This window comes from Pelodiscus sinensis, chromosome 8 (genome assembly GCF_049634645.1).
Source record: "Pelodiscus sinensis isolate JC-2024 chromosome 8, ASM4963464v1, whole genome shotgun sequence".
Lineage (NCBI taxonomy): Eukaryota > Metazoa > Chordata > Testudines > Trionychidae > Pelodiscus > Pelodiscus sinensis.
The window spans coordinates 58591877-58610569 of record NC_134718.1 but is presented as its reverse complement, the minus strand read 5'-3'; the positions used below and the strand labels follow the sequence as shown (position 1 = coordinate 58610569).

The following is an 18693-nucleotide window of genomic DNA, read 5'->3' as shown; positions in this document are numbered from 1 at the left end:
TACACATCTACCTATAGTGGAACGTGGGTGAGCAAAAGCATCTCAGAGACTGAACTTACGTATACACTTACACATTTCCAGGATCAGGGCCTGACTAGTTCTCTGAAATCAATGTTACACCTTGTAAACAAGAGAAGAGTCAGTCCAAGCACCTTTATCCCTTGTGCACTGGCCACAATGAAGTTACTCCTAGGATGCATCTGGCCCAGTGGGGTTGCACAGGTGTGATTCAGAGGTGCTGTTTAGGTGTTGTAGATATGTGAGATTTTTATCTATCAGAAATTACTGATCGACTGCTATAGGCAAAGGCACCCAGGCCACTAATCCTTTACATTCTGCCAATGCCCAAAAACCAGTGCTGGCCCTAGGCATAAGGAGACTAAGCACTTGCAGGGTCCCTAACAGCTCAAATGGGAGAAGGGGGGAGGGCTACTCACTTTTTATTATTATTAAGGCACTGAGCGGTCACAGAGATCATGGATTCTGTGGTATTTTTATATGACCTGTATGATTTCAGCCACACACAGCGGTGTGGGGGGAGGCAAAAATACTCTTGCTTTTACTGTCCCCAAGGGGCTAGCAACACTTCTGCCAAAGACCCTGATCAGGCACTGCAATCCCATTCATAGACTCAGGGGGCTGGAAGAGACCTCAGGAGGTTATCGATTCCAAAGCAGGGCTGATCCCAACTAAATCACCCCAGCCAGGCCTTTGTCAAACCCAGACTTAAAAACCTCTCAGGATACAGAGTCCAAAACCTCCCTCGAGAACCCATCCCAGGGCTTCACCACCCTCCTAGGGGAATAGTTTTTCCTAATATCCAGCGGAGACCTCCCCCTCTGTAACTTGAGCTCCTTGTTCGGCCATTCCCCAGAGAAAAGGGGGGGTGAACTTTCCCCGCCTCCGTCCCAGCGCCCCCGAGAAGCGAGGACACGCCGCGGCAGCACGGAGAGTTGGGCTGGGCTAACCCCACAGGCGGAGGAGCCGGAGGGTGACTCAAGCAGGCTTTCCCCGCCCCGCCGCAACCAAGTTCTGCTCGACACCACCAGAAGTTTCCAGCCGCGCCGGCCAGTTGCTCTGTCTCTCCACCTCCTTCTCCTCCCCCTTCTCCTCCTCCTCCTCCGCCTGGCCCCTGCGCGGCTCTTTCCAGACACTTCCACCCCCTTCGCTGCCCCCTCCCTCCGCCCATTGATTGATAAAGGTGCCGGCCTGGCCGGCGTCCCCGCCTGAGTCTCCAGCGCATGGGCTGGCTGGGTGCGCGTCCTGCCCGAGCATGAGCGCAGCCACGCACTCGCCCCTGGGGCAGATGGAGGGCAGCGCCGAGCGAGAGCCCCTGCCGCCGGGCTGGGAGGTGAAGATCGACCCGCAGACGGGCTGGCCCTTCTTCGTGGATCACAACAGCCGCACCACCACCTGGAGCGACCCGCGGCTGCTGGCGGAGCCGCACAAGGTGCCCGCGGGGGGGCTCCGCGCCGGGGACTTTGGAGGAAAGGGTCGGGAGCTTGCTCCGTGCGCAGCGCCTGGCACGGCGGGGGGCAGAGCAGGGCTGCGTGGGGAGAAGGGGGACAAAGGGACGGGCTGCCGGGCCTGCCCTCGGTACATGGCGAATACTGAGGGGAGCAGCCTCCTCTCCCCTTGATACATGGCAAATGCGCAGGGCGGGCCTTGGTACACGGCAAATTGGGGGGGGGCAGATTCCCCTCTCCTAGATATATGGGAAATACCAGGGGGATAGTAGCTTTCCCATGGAGCACATGGGGAGGGGGCAGCCGGGTCTCCCCTCGGTACGTGGTGTTGTAGTGGGGCAACAAGCTCTATTCAGTACACGCCAAATGCCAAAGCCGCCCCTACTCTAGTACATGGAAAGGGGGGGGGGGTAGGGGTGCTAGAGCAATGGCAGAACTGCCTGCCCTCTCAGTACCGTGCAGTGGAGGGTGAGGGGCAATGGCAGGGCCATCTGCCCCCTCTCCTCAGTACATGGCAATGCAGTGAGGCCAGGAGCTGCCTTTTGTCTCTGACGCACTGCAGTCCTTTTTTTGTGCATTAAATCATTTGATACCTTAGCCCTGTAATGTTTATTTAAAGTTGGTTAAGTCCACCCAGCCTGCCTGGAAAGACACACACAGATTTATTTTTCAGATGTGTATAATTTAAACTATGGACATCAGTAAAAACCCGCCTTCTTTCAAGGTTTTTTTTTTTCTCTTTGTGTTAACTGTCTGGGTAATTTTGTTCTTTGGTTTTTGTTTTGTTTTAAAGCATGCTTATGGGAAATCCATCTCTTACTCCAAATATGTCCATGTAAAGAGAAGCAGTTGAGAGATAGAGAGGAGTCATGTTATTTCTACTTGCCCTCATAAATGGAGCTTTTAAGTAAGCCTGTCTTAGTTTCAATAAATACTCAATTTATAAATGGCCCTCCAATTAATCAGAATTAGCGGATTTTGTTAGCCTTAGGCAAAAACCAGGAGAAAAAAGGTGCTAGAAAATCCTAGCAGAACTAGGAAGGTTTTAAAAGCTTGGTGGAAAATAAGAGTTTATCATCAGATGTCTGTTTACTTTGTTTTAAGTTTTTTAATACACTACGAGGCTAAGCTTTGTCCTTGTGCCTTTATTTTTGAAATATTATTGATGGTCATAAAACATTATTGTCATAGGACTAACACAGGGCTCAGTTCTGTTGTCCTTAGACACTACGTTCCAGAATGAAGCTTATTTAGAAGAGGGTTGTAGAGAATTCTGCAGCACATCAAAGGAAAGAGTGTGTTTAATAAAAAATAAACAGTGCTGGTCAGGCTAATGCTGAAAGAAATTTGTGTGGACTCTTAAGTTCCTGGGTATTGGACTGGTAGTCTGAATGCTGGATTACTTCAGCTACTAGAGAAGGTTCCTGACAATGTAGTAACAAGCTAAAACCTGCAATTCTCAAACTGTGGGTTGAGACTCTATTTTAATGGGGTCCCCAGGGCTGTCTTAGGGTTGCTGGGGTTTTGCCCTTCCCCCAACCTGAGACAGTGTAGCTCAGGCTTCTGTCATCCCTTCTGGGGCTGTGTAGTGATTTTTGTTGTCAGAAAGAGGTCACAGTGCAACGGATTTGGAAAACACTTGAGCTGTTGCCTTAAAAATGGAGCAGTGCTGGTGGTCTTAGGCCTTTAAACACAAGAAATTATTGTAGAGCACCAAAACAGTTAAATCATCATGACAACATTCAGTTCTAATTAACTCTGAGAACTATATTTTCACCATTTCATCAGCATTCTGAAAGGACGTAGGCGTTGGTTTGTAGAAAGTATTGTTGCTTGTGTTGAAGTTCTTTAGAGGTCTGAAATGTATTTTTGTAAATTAGCCCATGGAAGATAAATTTTGTTGACTGATGACAACCATTTTTGTGCAATTCTGACACTTGTAACTTTATTCATTCATGTAAATCTTGATGCTTGAAACACTAAATGTAACAGGAATACTCTTTACAATACCTCAGTTTCAGAATGATAATTGAATTACATTTATTACTCATTTTATGAATTCAATCACAACTCAGCACAAGCAGTGCAGTATAATGGAAGCCCAAGGGACTGATTCTCTCTCCACCTCCCTCTGCCCCCCTCCCCCTGCTCCCAAATCAGGAGTACCTCCACAGAAGTCATTGGAATTACTTGGGTATGGATCCAGTGTGACAGATTTTCTTGATTTAATACAGATTTTATAAAACAATTCACTTATTTTTTTGTAAATATTCTTAAATGTATTGATAGGCACTGTTTAACGTAATGACAAAGTAAATTATGTAATTTTGGTACTATTGTGATGATCTCAGAAACATATGTTATATATTATATGTTTAAAATTGACTAAAAAAGCTCATGTTAGACAGATTGTCTGATAGTGTAATTGGGTTCCAGTCAGGAATGATTCTACTGTGAACAAATAAATATATTAAGAGATGTCCTATGCAACTATAATAGTTTTTTGAAGAGTGCACATTTTTGAATGATCTCTCTTATAAATTTGCTATCTCTTGGGAAATTATCCATTGTCTCTGCTGCCTTGTTTAAGATCAAAAAAAAAAAAAAAACCAGATTTAAGCTGATAATCATCTGAAAAGGAGGAAAATTGTGAATTATAGTGGATCATAAATCCTCCTTTGTGATTGAAACAAAAATTCCATTCTTATCTAATGTGAAATCTATAGTAATGGAAGGTAATTCCTTTCCTGCCAGGTTTTAATGATTATCTTACAAACCAGTTTAAAAGTAGTTGGAGGAGATAGGGAGGATATACAAGCTGCTATATAAAAAGAAGAAACAATTGCACCTACCTTTTGAAGAGATACTGTGAAATACATTTCTCTAATAAGAATATCTGATGAAAATACTCTCAGAAATAAGCATTTACATGCTTTGGAGCTGCTTATGAAGATTAGGGTAATTTTTCCTGAGAAGAAAGAAAATGATTGATTTAGTGTTCTGTTACTGACAACAGAGTCAAACTCCAATTGATTTCAATATATGTGTTGCATGAAAGGTCTGATATGGCCCTAAGTGTTGGGCCTACATTTAGAATTACCCATTCAAGTTAAGGCAAAGATTCTGGCACCTTTGCTCTGGTTTAAGTAGCATTTTATTTCACAGTTAATCCTGTTGACTTCCCTGGAACTATTTGTGGAGTCAGGTACTGTTTAGTAAACTTGAACCTCCTTAACCTGAGTGTGGGAGAGCTGGGAACACCTCTGGTTCGGACCCCACCCCACCCTGCATGGCCCGCTCAGACTCTGCACCCCCACTTCCACCTCCAGTAACAGTTTAAATATAGTACATTAAGGACGTATCTTATGACATGTTATACATTTACAGTACTCTATAATGGTTTGTACATACAAAAGCTTTAATAATAGACTTTGCTTGCCCTTCATTATGCCAAATGCCCAGGATCTGGAAAATTCCTGGATCTGGAATAACCTATTTCCCAAGGTTGTTGGATTAAAGAGGTTCAAGAGTATTAGTAAAGATTTTAAATTCTGGCCCTAAGGGGATATTGTGAGCTTCTAAATAAGAATTCTGGACAGTTAAATTTGCAACGATCTACATTTTTGTTAGTCTCTACATTTTTGTTAGTCTCTACGGTGCTGCAGGACCATTAGTTGTTTTTTATGATTCTTGTGTTAATGAATGACTGAGATTATTTGTATGCAGTCAGGAGGAATATTTTCAAATTGCTTCTTTGTTTTCTCCTTCACTTACCTAGTATAATTCAAATAAGAGAACAAGTTTTGTTTCAGCTATTATGAGAGTATCAGAAAAGCTGAAATGTTCATTCTTTACCATGCTAAAGTTGAAGGATTCAAAAGAGACAATATGTTTTTTAAGATTTCAGTGATTACCTGTTCTTTTGGAAAGCTCATAAAAGCAGACAGTGAAACCACTGACTGTAGAGCACCCTAGTATTGGTGATAAAATATCAGTTTAAAATTCTTCACATCATCTTGATAATTCATCCCTTTGAGTGACTTTTGCAAGTTAAAATAAATTTAAAGACTCCACCTGTGAAATTGAACACAAAATGTGAAGTCATTTTGCTAGCTAATTGAACAATAACTTTAGTGAGACCATTAGTGATAATGAAACCCCCTTATTTTTGTCATGTTAATATCAGAATAGCCATACTGGGTCAGACCAGAGGTCCATCTAGCCCAGTATCCTGTCTTCCGAAAGTGGCCAATACCAAATGCCCAAGAGGGAGTGAACAGAAGAGGTAATTATCAAGTGATCCTTGTTGAAAATGATTCTCCTTTCATTTTATTCTGATTTTTATACTGGTGTTTATTGATTTCAGTGGAATACTAGACCTATTATCCCTTAAACTCTATTCCAACTTCCATTTAAGTCAGTGAAATCAGGTCCCCAGTTAACTGTGAAGTATAATACACAACAGCAACCACATGAAGCCATTCTGGTTATTATCATGATTTACTGTTGCCTTCTTCCCCCTCATTCATGCAAGTGAGCAGACAGTCTCACTGGGCCCCTGAGCAAAGGGAAGGAGGGCAGCCCCATGTACTTCGAAGGAGCAGGCTGGGGTAGCCAGCCCTGAGCCCTGTCCGGACCATGGCGCCCACTCAGCCTTTACCACTGCCTGGATCGCTCTGTGTGGCATTTTAAAAGGCCTGGGGCTCTGGATGCTGCTTCAGTAGTGGCAGCTGGGAGTCCTAGCCCTTTTGAATGGCTGGGCCCTGGGGCAGTTGTTTCCTTTGCCATTCCTGTCGGTGGGCCTGCATGTATGAAGAGCACCCACGATATCTTTTAGGGATATAAAATCACATTTAATTGGTTAACCCAGGGGTTCTCAAACTTTGTGATACCGCAACCCCCCTCTAAGTTGCTCATGCCCCCCTGGAGGGTTGGGACCCACAGTTTGAGAAACAAGGGGTTAACCAGTTAAATGTTGTGTTTAACCAATTAACTGATAAAGGTAGGGTGGGCAGGGAGAGCTGTTCCAGCCCAGCCTGGCTGGAACAGCCCCTGCCTGCGGCACACCACTGGTTAACTGGGACCCCACCAGTAACAGCTGATGCTAACCAGTTAACCTTTCACAGCGCTGATATGTGTATGCAATTATTAGGTTTTATGGGGGGAATGGTGGTTGTAAGTAAGTCTCACAGCTTCACCTATTTTATGACTCAGTTATTTGTATGGAATAGAATGTCATAATGGATTAGTAACATGGCCAGAAATCAAGGAACATAAATTTTTCAACTGGACTGAAGTAAATAGAAGTAGTGGTTTTTGGTAATGACTGAAAACATTTAGAGCATGAAGACAAGTTCTTTAATAGTTATTTTCTCCTGGGATACTTTATCAAATGACTTGGTGATACTTTCAATAATGTGGACCACATAACTTACTACATTTCTACTAGAGAAGCATTTTTCAACAAATGCCATTTAGTTTCTTTATTATAACCATCTTCCCTTTGGCATGTATTAACTGAACATGGCTTTTACCAAGATTACTTGAAATGGCGGGTTAGTCTACTAAATTGTTCAGTGGGAGCCTTTGAACTTTTGAAAATGGAAATGGGCCAAATGTAGCTGGGGAGGATGGTTTCAAGGAAGTGAATACCCAGGCAAGGCTTAAATGGTTTCAGGAAAGGGAACATATAAACAAGGCTTAAATAAGTATTAACTAAAGCTGCGCTCCTATGCACTTTTTTACATAGACTATTCCTCTTTGAAGTTTATTCTGACTAAAGATGGGTCACAGATGTTAACTGTAAAGAGATTCATTGAATAGTTGTGATGGTTATCAATGGCTCAGAGGCATAGTAGGTTATGGATTGTGATTGTTGTAAATTATGACCTTTCACAACTATGAATGCCTAGAATACTGTCGCATTGAATGGCATCTGCCATAAATGTAACCCTTCTGAATGCGGCCCTTCCAGCAATGATCTCACATCATTTGACAATGCTCATTGCCTTGCAATGATGCAAACAGACTATCAGCATTGCTTAGGAGGACTGACGCATGTATGCAGCTATCCCTCATGTGCTCAGATTACCAAAGTCTCCCATCCACCACTATAATTAATTTCTGACTGTATTCAATAGCTCATTAAGCTCCCTTCTTAGTTCACTAGAACCACATGGTGCTTTTATTTAAAAAAATGCTCAGCATTGACCTAACACTTGTCCTTTTTCAAGTCAATGGTAAAAATTCCTACTGTCCGGGATAAGAGAAGGATTTAGCCAATAATAAATAGTCTTGAAAATCCCATCCACTGGTTCTGTTGGTTTTTTTTAAACTTGTACCTCATACCGTCTCTTACTCCAGTCAAAAGAAGTGCAAAGTGGCTGTAACAGGCTATCTATTTATTTTGCAAGTATTTTACACTCAATTCACATTGGTATGAGTGACTACATAAGACAGTGGAGAATTAGAGCAATGAGGGTCCACCAATTCACTCTTCTATGAGTGTAGAAACTGTATTTTGTTAACTCCCTAAATCATTGGTGGGTAGCCAATGACCAGTTGCTTAATTTCATCTGTCTTGGGATACCCTTCTTTCCCTCCCCATCTCCCCACAAGGCTGGAGTTGGGGGAGAAATGGAGCATAATGGCAACCCCAAGCCTATGTACACCCTTGTGCATGTGAGTGGCCCGTAATTGTTTGTTTTTCTTGTGGGATAGTGGCCCATGACAGGAAAAAAGGTTCCCTACCACTGCCCTAAACTATATCTTTTGGAAATGGATTAGTAGTAATACACCCTTTTGTGTAGGAAAGGTATGTGCCAGTACTTCTCCCAGTCAGGAGTCTTGCCTTAAACACCTACAACTGATGAACAAGCATGACTGTTCACTATAACTATGTGATAAACAGCATTGTCTTTGATTAGACAACAATAAACAGTTGTAGAAACATTTGGGCTGGAATGGACCTTGTGAGATTAGTCTGTCGCCTCAGGCTGAGGCAGGACCAAGCGTTCCTAGACCGTCCCTGACATTCCTGTGCTTCTTTCAAACACAGATACCCTGACTCTGATTCAAAAGTAAACATAAAATTAAAAAGGGGCTGCAATCCTGAGATGCTAAAGAGGCTTGCTCGTCTTTGTCTGTGTGCGTGCGCGTGTGCGCGTGCATGTGTGCGCGCACGTGCGCAACTGGTCTTAGGGAAATCTTATCAATTAATGGGGTGCAACATAAACAAGTGTTTTTATAGTGTGGAAAAATAATCCATATGGATGAAGTGCTATTTTAGGAAGTGATACCCGAGAACTACCCTATGATAATTAAATCAAGATGAAAATTCAGGCAGTAAAGAAAGCCTGTGAAGTGACTGACTGGCTGGTTACTTGTTTGCTACTTGCTTTCCTTTCATGAGTGGCAGCATGTTGCTGCTTCTTGAAATTGACTGGTCATCTATGCTTTGTGTTCATGGACACAGCAAGCTTTGGAGCACGGAAGACAAGCCTCCTTCTTACGGAAAATTACATAATGAACAGAAGAAGCTTGGTAGAGCATGTTGTCATTCTTATGATCCTTGGCAAGAAAACTGTTGGCAGAAGGTCTTCAAATGTATTCCAAGACCTTCACTCTTTGTGGATGTCATTGTTTCCTCAGAACATGGTCAATTCCGCCCAATTGATGCAATCTTCATGCAGGTCACCTTCTACTTTGAGCATAAAGGGCAAGTGTCTTCATGTTCTGTGAAAAGCCACAATATGATAGCCTCAAAGGAATCAGCTTGGTGAGCAAGAAAATTACAGCTATGTTTTCCAAGAAGATACTGGCTTGCGGTATAGCCATATAGTGACTTTACAGCTAGAAGTGTGGATCTCCATTTTTGATCTGCATGAAACAGGGATGGGCAATAATTTTTGCAAGGGGGCATGCCAAGAATTTTGCTAAGTGGTCACAGACCACACTTTTCTACAATATTGTATTTCTTTGAATCCAAGAGTGGGAAAACCGCAGCCCATGGCTTAATTTGATCCAGTTCATGGCAAGGGCTAGAGGGCAGTGTGCACCAAGTTAATCGTGAGTGAGCTGTGTGGAGGTTTTCTATTGTTTCCACCTTGGAGTAAGCAAGGGGTTTGGGGGTGGGGGTGTGTGTGTGTGTGTGTGTGTGTGTGTGTGTGTGTGGCCCCTGACTGAAAAAGGGTTCCCTACCCCTCTTTTGAAAGTTCATATAACACTGGCTCATTCCTACATTTTCCCTAATTGCCTTTTTGTTTTGTCCTCTCTGGAAGAACTATGGAAAAGCTAAATATGATAATTAATAGGGAAGTCTTAGAGCTGTGGTGTTCAACTGAAGCAGTAGCCACTATAGTGATTACTGCTATAGGGAACCAGCCACACTCAACTGGCCCAATAGCCACATATGGCTAGCGTGTTGGACACTGTGGTCTTAGAGGGTCTTTCTTCTGTACTTAGGTTGTTGTAGTAAATGCAGCTTAAGAAAATGTTAGTGGCCATGTGTTTTGCAAGAAGAAAAAAATGTTGCTTTTCAATATTTCCCCTGTAAATCCTTTGTAACATTGTACATTTTGGAGTTCAGTCCTTACTCTTCTTACTCATGCAAATTGTCTGCAGTTCAAGAGACCTGTCAAAATTACAGTTTGCGTCCAGCATATTCTGGACAATTTTAACATCTGCTGATACAACAATGTAGAAGAATGAGGAGTGACTGAAGAGCATGACCTTTGGATTTGGATCACTAATTATGATGATTTTGGCTTCTGAGGAATTCCTGATCACTGAGTTTGATGAGCTGGTCTTACCTCATCTTCCATGCCAGAAAGAGAGGGCTGTTGTGCAGACACTGTTCTCACAAGGGTTCCTTCCCCTCCGTCATGCCCTGCTTGCTGCGGGAACTCATTTAAAAGTGGCGAGTAAAGTTGAGAATCTTGATATTTGTCACTCCTGACCATGTCCTCTCCCTCACAAGCCAAGTGTAGGATGCAGTGGCATGAAGCATGTTTTCCAGTCGCACCGTTTATGCTGGCTGCACCTTTATTTATCCTGGTGATGACCTTGTAACAGCAAAACGTGCCCTGTTCGCCAAGAGGTGTGATAATTGTAATTCCCCTTTAACAGAGCTGCCAGCACTATGCATCTCTTCCACTTGAAGCTTGTTTGGAATGCAGCAAGTGGATTTTCCTGCTGGTTTGAGCAATTATAATCACCTTATGCTTGCATTATTTTCTTTAATGTGGTTGCTTATAAAGAGGTAGATGGGCTCTAAAATGCCACTGTTGATTTTTAAGGCCGTTCATGATGTAGGCTCTATTTAAAATCTCAACCACTTTCTGAAGGACTTCTGCATTCACATTCTACCTGCTTTTCAGGTCCCTCCCATCACATGTAAGAGAACAGATGATCAGGTTTATCCTATTCCTTTAAGACCACTGTTGGACCTTGCTTTTTAATCTTCCCCTTCATTTATCTTGGTCTCTATTTTTCTTTAAAGTTTGAGGGGGGGTTTTAAAATAATTTTTCTGAAATACTAAATGTTTGGGGAATGGGGAATTTATCAATATTATTATTAAAAATATTCTTCTACTACAGCACATTTTATCTTTGCAGGAGTGAGATGAGAGAGATGCCTTTTCGTGCATTATGCAGCATTGGTGAATGGGAGTTGGCTTTCTCTTGCTTTATTTGAACTGGAAAGGTCATGGCCTAAGTTTTTCTCCCATTGTGTTTATTTAACCTTTTATTTTTATAAAGGTGTTTTCAGTATGGAATTTGACCTTCATAAACACAGTGTTGAGATCACAAATAGCATGTATGAATGAAATATAAAAAGTGTTGGCAAGCATGACTTATTCCTAAGCTGAATGCCAAGACAGTACTTTGAGAGGGGTTACCACACTCACCCCTGCATGGTACTTCAATGAAAATTCTGTGGTTGCTAATTCCCCTTCTCTTCCCTCATCCCAGTTATGACACCGCTCTTCTTTTATATGCTAGAAGATTCCAGTTTGAGATGAGAATCTTCAGTCTTTTGTGCTTAGCACTGTTAATTGCAATTTCGGAAGATCCTTCTTCAGTTTAAAAACTAGTTACTGAAATCTCCGTTCTAAGGTGTACAGCAACTATGACTTTGCAACCTACTTAAGGATATGATTGTCATGGATTCCATGACTTTCTGGAACCTCCATGACTTCTCATGAGGCAGTCCCAGGGCCACTGAAACAGCAAACCAGTGGTCAGCCCCCAGGCCCGCTGGAGTAGCAATCCTGGGCTGGCTGGGGTTGCTCAGCCCGCTGGCTGGAACAGCTGCAAGCCCCTGCAGCACTCTGTCTCCCTTCCCCCCACCCCTCGCAGGTATTTTTAGTAAAAGTCAGGAACAGGTCATGGGCTTCTGTGAATTTTAGTATGTTGCCCAATACTTGTCCCTGACTTTCTAAAAATACTGGTGACAGAATCTAACCTTAACTATAACAAAATGCCAGATGTGCAGTGGAACCAAAATTCGTTTGCAATGATTTAATTTTAAAAAGTTGGCACTCTTTCTGGGATAGTGTCTTGATGCTCTCTGAATAGATTTTTAAAGCTGTGTTTTACATAATTTATAGCTTCATTTTTGTGTAGGGGCTTTTCAGTAGGAAATTTTTATTTCTAGAGATTCTGAATTAGAGGAATAATCAAGGATCTGATTAATTTCATATTATCCTTTAGATCTCATCTTATTTCAATCTATACTAAGGCCCAGTCATTAATGGGAGAACAGAAGTGGGCCAAAAAGTAATTCAGGGCAGATCATTCTATCTGTAGACTTAAGGCTATGGACACTTCAGAATTCTGGGCTGGTGACTAGGGAAGAGAGGACTGGTGCCTTTGTGGAATCATGTTGCACATAGCCTTTCCATAGAAATGACATGAAGATCTAGATCATCAGGTGTGGCAGGGACAGATGTCAGCAAATTATTTCACCTCTCACCCTCCTCTCTACCAATCCTGCTTTCAATCCCCACTTCAGTAAATACCACTAAAGGCTGTGGGACTGTCACTTAGTATTCTGGGAGCATCAGAAAGCAGACAGGAGAGTCCACACTTTCAATGAAACCTTGCTAATATTGGGCCTGCAGGCAGAAAGCCAGTACAGGAGCTGAAATGTCAAATACTGATGGTCCTTAAATAAATTCTCCATGAACATAGAAGAGAAGCTGTGAAAGGAATAAAGGCAAACAGAATGTGGATCTGTTATGTATCAGGCGTGACATTCAGGCTCTGCTGAAGTCAATGACAGAACTCCTATTGACTGCAGCAGTGACATGTTACCTCTGGACTTGACGGTTCAAAGTAGGGATGTTAAATTTTGATCAATCAGCTAACGGAGTGGTCAGCGGAAATTCCATCGACTACTCAATTAGTCGATAAGGGGAAGGTCGGGCACTCGCTATCCTGGCTGCGCCTCAGCTTTTTAAATGTAGGAAGAACCCTGTGGGGCTCTGGCTACATTTCAAAAACAGAAGCGCAGCAGTCAGAACCAGCGTGAGCGGGGACTGACTACGCCATTTCCCCTTGGTGTGTCCGCCTCCCTTGCAGAGACAGTGCTGGATGGAACCAGCTTTTAAGCTGGCTCCCCACAGCATCGGCTCTTTCTCCCATCCCGTTGATAGAGGCAATAAGTGGAGGGAGAGCGACAAGTTGAGTCGCTACTCAACTATCCGATAAGCTCATATTTACTAGATAGTCGACTAGTTGCTTACATCCCTAGTTCAAAGGGACAGCCGATGTTCATCTTAACAGAATAAATATTTAAATAATTGTGGGTGTGGGGTTTTTTTAAGCTAAAGAATCCTTTCAGATAGTAATTCAATTGAAGTAAATGGGAATTGGTACTTAGCAGCTTTCAGGAGTGCTCAGACTCTTGCAGGACTGGGCCCTTAAACTGGTACCTATCCCCAGGGATCGACAAATGCACTCGCCCGCTTGCCCCTGGCGAGTAGATTTTTCCAGCCGGCAAGTGCAGGGGTGGACTGGCCCGGTGGGAGAATGGGCCGAAGCCCGCACTACAGGCAGCGCGGCCTCATCTGATCTGCTGGCTGGCGGAGGAGCACAGCGCTGCTGGGAAGGGGGAAGTGCAGCGATTCTTCCTACCGGGCTGCCTGCGTGCAGCTCTGGTGCGAGGAGGCGGGGCGGGATGCCAGGACGCTGATTTTAAAGGGCCGCGGCAGCTTGGCTCTGGCCGCATGTCCCTGGGAGCTGGCTGCAGCGCGCGGCACAGCCAGGGCCCGCCCCACCTGCTCCAGTCCTGCCACGCACCCAGCCCCACTTTATCTCCGTGCCGCTCGTTCCACATGCCTCCCCTGCACCCCAGACCCATTGGTCTCTCTCTTCCCTGTGACCCTTTGGCTCTGCACTGCCTTCACACCCTGCCCCCCAGCTCTGTGCTGCCCATTCCCTGCACTGCCCCTAGACCCCGATCCCTCTGCCCCTCCCGTTCCCCGCATCCCATTCTCCATGCCTCCCCCACACCCTGCTCCCCCCAATCCCTGCCCCCCCAGCTCTGTGCTGCCCATTCCCTGCACTGCCCCTAGACCCCGATCCCTCTGCCCCTCCCATTCCCCACGTCCCATTCCCCGTGCCTCCACCACACCCTGCTACCCCCGATCCCTCCCCCCAGCTGTGTGCTGCCCGTTCCCTGTGCCCCCCTGTACTCCCCCACTGTTCCCTGCACCCCTCTGGCTGTGTGCTGTCCCTGCACCCTGCTTCCCCTGTGGGTCTGGAATGGGCAGTGCAGGGTGCTTGTCCATAGGGAGGGACTGGACAGGCCAGGAAAAAGGCTGCTGCGACCCAGCAGTGAGTGAAAGGGGGAGTTCACTTGAAGCGCCTTTGCCTTTATGGAAAAAAATGAATGAAAATGCTATTTGTTATTTATAGGGCTAAAATGCCGAGACAAAAAAGAAAACCAAAAAAACCCCATTGCAAAATGCAAACGTGTAAAAGACAACAACAAAGGTGGGGGGAATGTTTTGCTTGGGGCAGCAAAAAACCTAGAGCTGGCCCCCGGGGAGGGGAAGGAGCTGGGCTGGGCTGTGGGGAGGGGAAAAATATGGGGAAGGGGCTTGTGCTGAGGGGAGGAGGTCAGGAGAAGAAGAAGAAGAAGAAAGGGGAAAGCATCAAGGGACAGGGGTGCAGGAGAGAAATGCCAGGGGGCCAAGTGGAAACAATGAGGAAAAGGGCAAGAGGGGAGGTGTCAGTGGGAGGGGGGGACAGGGTGATGCTGGGAGAGGAGAGGGTAAGGGCACGGGGGGCAGGAAGGGGAGGTGCTGGGAGAAGGCTTGAAAGAAGGGGTGGGCATGAGGAAGGTGGGGATGGAGCAAGGCATCTGTGAGGGCACAGGGGCATGAGGGGAACGGGGGCAGAGGGTGGTGAGTATCAGGGAAAAAGAGCAAAGGGGGCAGGGGCAGTGAGGAAAGGGGGAGGCACCAGGAGGGTGCAAATGCCAAGAGATTCTGGGGGTGAAGCAGAAGGGCAGACACCTGCAGGGAAGGGACCAGCACCAGAGGAGAGAGGCAGGGCAGGTGTGTAGAGGGGTGTGTTAGGAGAGGGGATGAGGAGGGGTAGCTCACATGATTAGAGTAGGGCTACTGGAGGAGTAGGCACAGGGCGGAGAGAAGGGCTGGTGGAGGGGGGCAGGTCTCAGGAAGGCTGAGGGCAGGAGTCAGGACAGCAGAGGGTGAGGGGTTGAGGGGCAGCAGGCACCAGAGGAGCTGATGGAGCAAGGGGAGGAGACATGGCAGTAGAGAGAAAAGGTAGAGATTTATAAGATTTTTATTAATAACCTGGGTGATATTAATAACTTATTAGTAATTACTGTTCTTATTCTTATTAGGAATTTATGCCATTAAAAAAAACACTTCTTGTGGGGGAGGATGGCGAGTCCCTTTTTTGTCTGGCGAGTAGGGTTTTCCATAATATGTCGACCCCTGCCTATACCTATTGTTAAATCACTGAAAATCTAGAAGAGGTATCTCATCCTTCTCTTCAAAGTACTTTTTCCTACAAAATGTTCATGGAGAGGTCTTACATAAAGAACTAATGTTTAAGATACTCTGGCTGTGAGATTGCACTGTCCTGAGCGGAGGGCCAAAATATGGGGGATGTATTTATTGTAAGGATGGTTTTACTTGTGATTCTTGGGTAGAATTTTTTGTTTGTTATGAGGGGTTCTTTTTTGTTTACCTACATAGTTAAGCTTATTTTGCTTAATCAAACCCACAATAAACCATGCTAGTATGAGCACTTTTGTACCAGGAGAGATGCTTCTACATTGATTTTGGGTTTTTTTCATTTTAATTAGGCCAGCTTAGTTAAAGCAGTACACTTAAGCATCAACAAGGCCTTATTAACACAAGGCCATGCTAAGCTACTGATTAGCTGATTGCGGATATAAAAAAGTATGCAAAGAGATTTTGGAAAACTACAGGGAAAAGGGAGTTGTATTTTTAATGTAAAATCCATGTTTATTTTTAATATGTAAAGAAAATGTTAATTAGGTTTGCTTCAGGAACAATAGCTTCAAACCCACTTGTAGTATACAGTAATATTCCAGTACTGCTAGTTCAAGAAAAGACATGATTTAGTTTGCTTATACTTTAATTATTAAAAAAATTGTAGTAGTTATTTGTTCTGCTGTTTGTTGACAATGCTCACTTAAAATTTTATAGCAGTGTGTGTATTCTTTGCTTTGCCTGCCTAGACACACTATAATTTGATCATAAATCGGTAATAACAAGGTTAAAAAAAAAACTTTCCGTAATGATTTTTTTTAAAATAGAAATTAATGCACTCAGTTTGTACAGCATCTAGAAATCATCAAATGGGAAGTCTAACACACCAGAGATAGGAAATTGTTTTATAGATGGGGAAACTGATACAGGATAAAGGGAAGTGACTTGACAGTTGGAAAACAAATTACATCAGTGTAAGATTGTGTTTGCGGCTAGTTACATACATGGTGACTCATCATATGTCACATTTTACTTGATTATTCTCCGAGGTGGACTTGCAAGGGCAAGTTGAAAGCATAGGGAGAAGTGAGGAGTAGGGAGATGATGAAATAAGGATAAAATGAGGGAGGGGAAGAGAAGTTGGACTGAAGAAAAGCTGCTGCAGCTGTGTCACTGTGGCAGTCCCTATGCTGGTGGGAGGGTCATTTCTCCTGTCAGAACAGGTAATCCAGCTCAGGAGGTGGTAGCTAGGTCAATGGAAAAATTCTTTCATTGACCTGTCACTGCCTATGCTGTGGGATAGGTCAGCACAGTTACGTGTCTTGGTCATGTGGATTTTTCATACCCTGAGAGAGCAAGGTATGCCAATGTATGCCAAGCTATGCCGGTGTGGACCAGCCCCGTGTTACTGAGTAGCGAGCTTAAGTTAGTATAAATTAAATGCTAAAGAGAATAGTCAGGTTTATAAAGAATAGCTATAATTAGATCACCTTCTTTATGTTTGTGTTCTGTGTGATTAACAATTCATGCTACTTCTGGAGATAGAGTAGTACAGAGAATTTTGTTGCTTTAGTGGGAGATGCTCAGATGCTATAGTGATGAAGGCCGCATAAATACCTGCATACATACATAGAGAGAAACAAATGCCTAGCTATCATTTTTATAATTGACCATGAAGAGAATTTGAGGACAGAGACTGACTAAATGTGTAATGTTCCAAAGATGTACTTATATTTATGTATAACTGGAATTAGAATAATGGCAAATTACAGGCATACAGTTCATGCTGTTCTGTTGAAGGTGATGTCAGTTTTTCCATTATAAACCCTATTTTCAGGGCTTATAAGCATGCTGTAAAATTTTACCGCAGGCAAATTTTGGCATTTTTTTTTTTAAAACCCTCACATACACACCTCTTTGCTGTTGGGCTGGTTGTTTTGCATGTCCAACCAGGCTCTGAACTGTGGAGGGAGGATTTGTAAAATAGCTGGAATGGTTCACAAATGTAGGCAGTCTAAAGAAAACAACTTGTAGGGCCTCCTAACTTGATCATATAGGATGAGATCAACCCTTTCCCTGGGTATGATGGGAGATAAATCCTATGGTGGGTGGTAGAGGAAACTTTCACAAGGATTCAGATCATTCCAGATTACTCTGTTGGGGATTGGAATTGGGGCTGTAAGGTCTACCCCGAAACTTTGCAGACTTCTGAGATTCCAAGGAAGAGTTTGGCTCAGTACTGGCCATTAGCAGCTTCCTGATAGGGGGTCTCAATTGAAGTCTTGCCAACAAGGACTGCCCCGCCATGGGAAAGATAATGTTGCCTGAAGCTATAGTTTATCTTATTTTAGGTCCTCTTGGCCCACTCAGGCTCTAACCTCTGTATATCATTATCTCCTACCCAGTGAGCCGCCATCTTCTACAAGGTCCATATGAGGGAAGGACAATACCACAGACAACCCTTTCTTCCATGCTAGAGTGGGGAGATCTGCATGAGTCATTCCAGCTGGGTGGCATGATTCAGGCAAACCTATGTAACTACCCTTAGATCTCAGAAGGGTTTTGTGGAGCAGCTGCTGCTGACCAGGCATTGAGTCTAATGACTCAGCCTAGGCAGCAAGGTGTTTCTTCCGAGCACTGAATCATCAATATTCCTGACTGTTAGGCAGCATTGTTAGCTCCTCTCATTTGGCAGAAATTCTGCTTTGCACATGGCTTCAGTTGCTACTTGCTGACTGTTCTTGATTTTCAGGTAAACTCAGTTTCCCAACTTAAGCGTATGTTCCTCCAGTACCTAGAGATGAATAGCTGCCAGTAGTGCTAGGAACACCACACTGTGGTGATCCAGATTTATATTTGTAGGAGTAAATCCACTGAAGGGTGGATTGGTGAAGAGGACCTAGTTGTTTCTACTAAGGGTCCAGCAACCCCAAGACTATACATACACAAGTGCGGATTCTGTTCTTACATCTGTTTAAGTCTGAAATAATAACTAGTTACACTAATGTAAAAGCCATTGTGCGATCAGACTCAGACCTGTAGTCTTGTACTGGCTAAACTAAAAATATTTTTCTCTGAAAATGTTCTGGGCCTGCTTTTCCTCCCTGACTTCATGGAAGTTGCTCTTAATTGACACCCAGGAAAATAAATTCAGGCCCCTCTGATTTGAGCCCCTTCACGACATGAAGTGCTTCATTTAGGCTGACCCATTAGTGAAAAACAGTAGCATTATC

The 18693-nt window shown here is 44.0% G+C and overlaps 1 protein-coding gene and 1 long non-coding RNA gene across 3 annotated transcripts in view; one reads left to right on the top strand and one right to left on the bottom strand.

Moving 5' to 3' along the window:
• The first annotated feature begins 938 nt into the window (after positions 1 to 938).
• The window catches only part of BAG3 (BAG cochaperone 3), a 28030-nt gene continuing 10275 nt past the window's right edge, over positions 939 to 18693 (top strand). The window contains exon 1 of the mRNA XM_006111398.4: positions 939 to 1450. Coding sequence (XP_006111460.1) covers positions 1274 to 1450 — 177 coding nt within the window. The 5' untranslated portion in view covers positions 939 to 1273. The remainder of the gene's footprint in view (positions 1451 to 18693) is intronic.
• Positions 3147 to 18693, bottom strand: part of LOC142830445 (uncharacterized) — a 75747-nt gene continuing 60200 nt past the window's right edge. For both annotated transcript variants that reach the window (XR_012905685.1, XR_012905684.1), the window contains exons 2-3: positions 4319 to 4434; positions 3147 to 3445 (exon numbers count right to left, since the gene is read on the bottom strand). This is a non-coding gene — a long non-coding RNA (uncharacterized LOC142830445). The remainder of the gene's footprint in view (positions 3446 to 4318; positions 4435 to 18693) is intronic.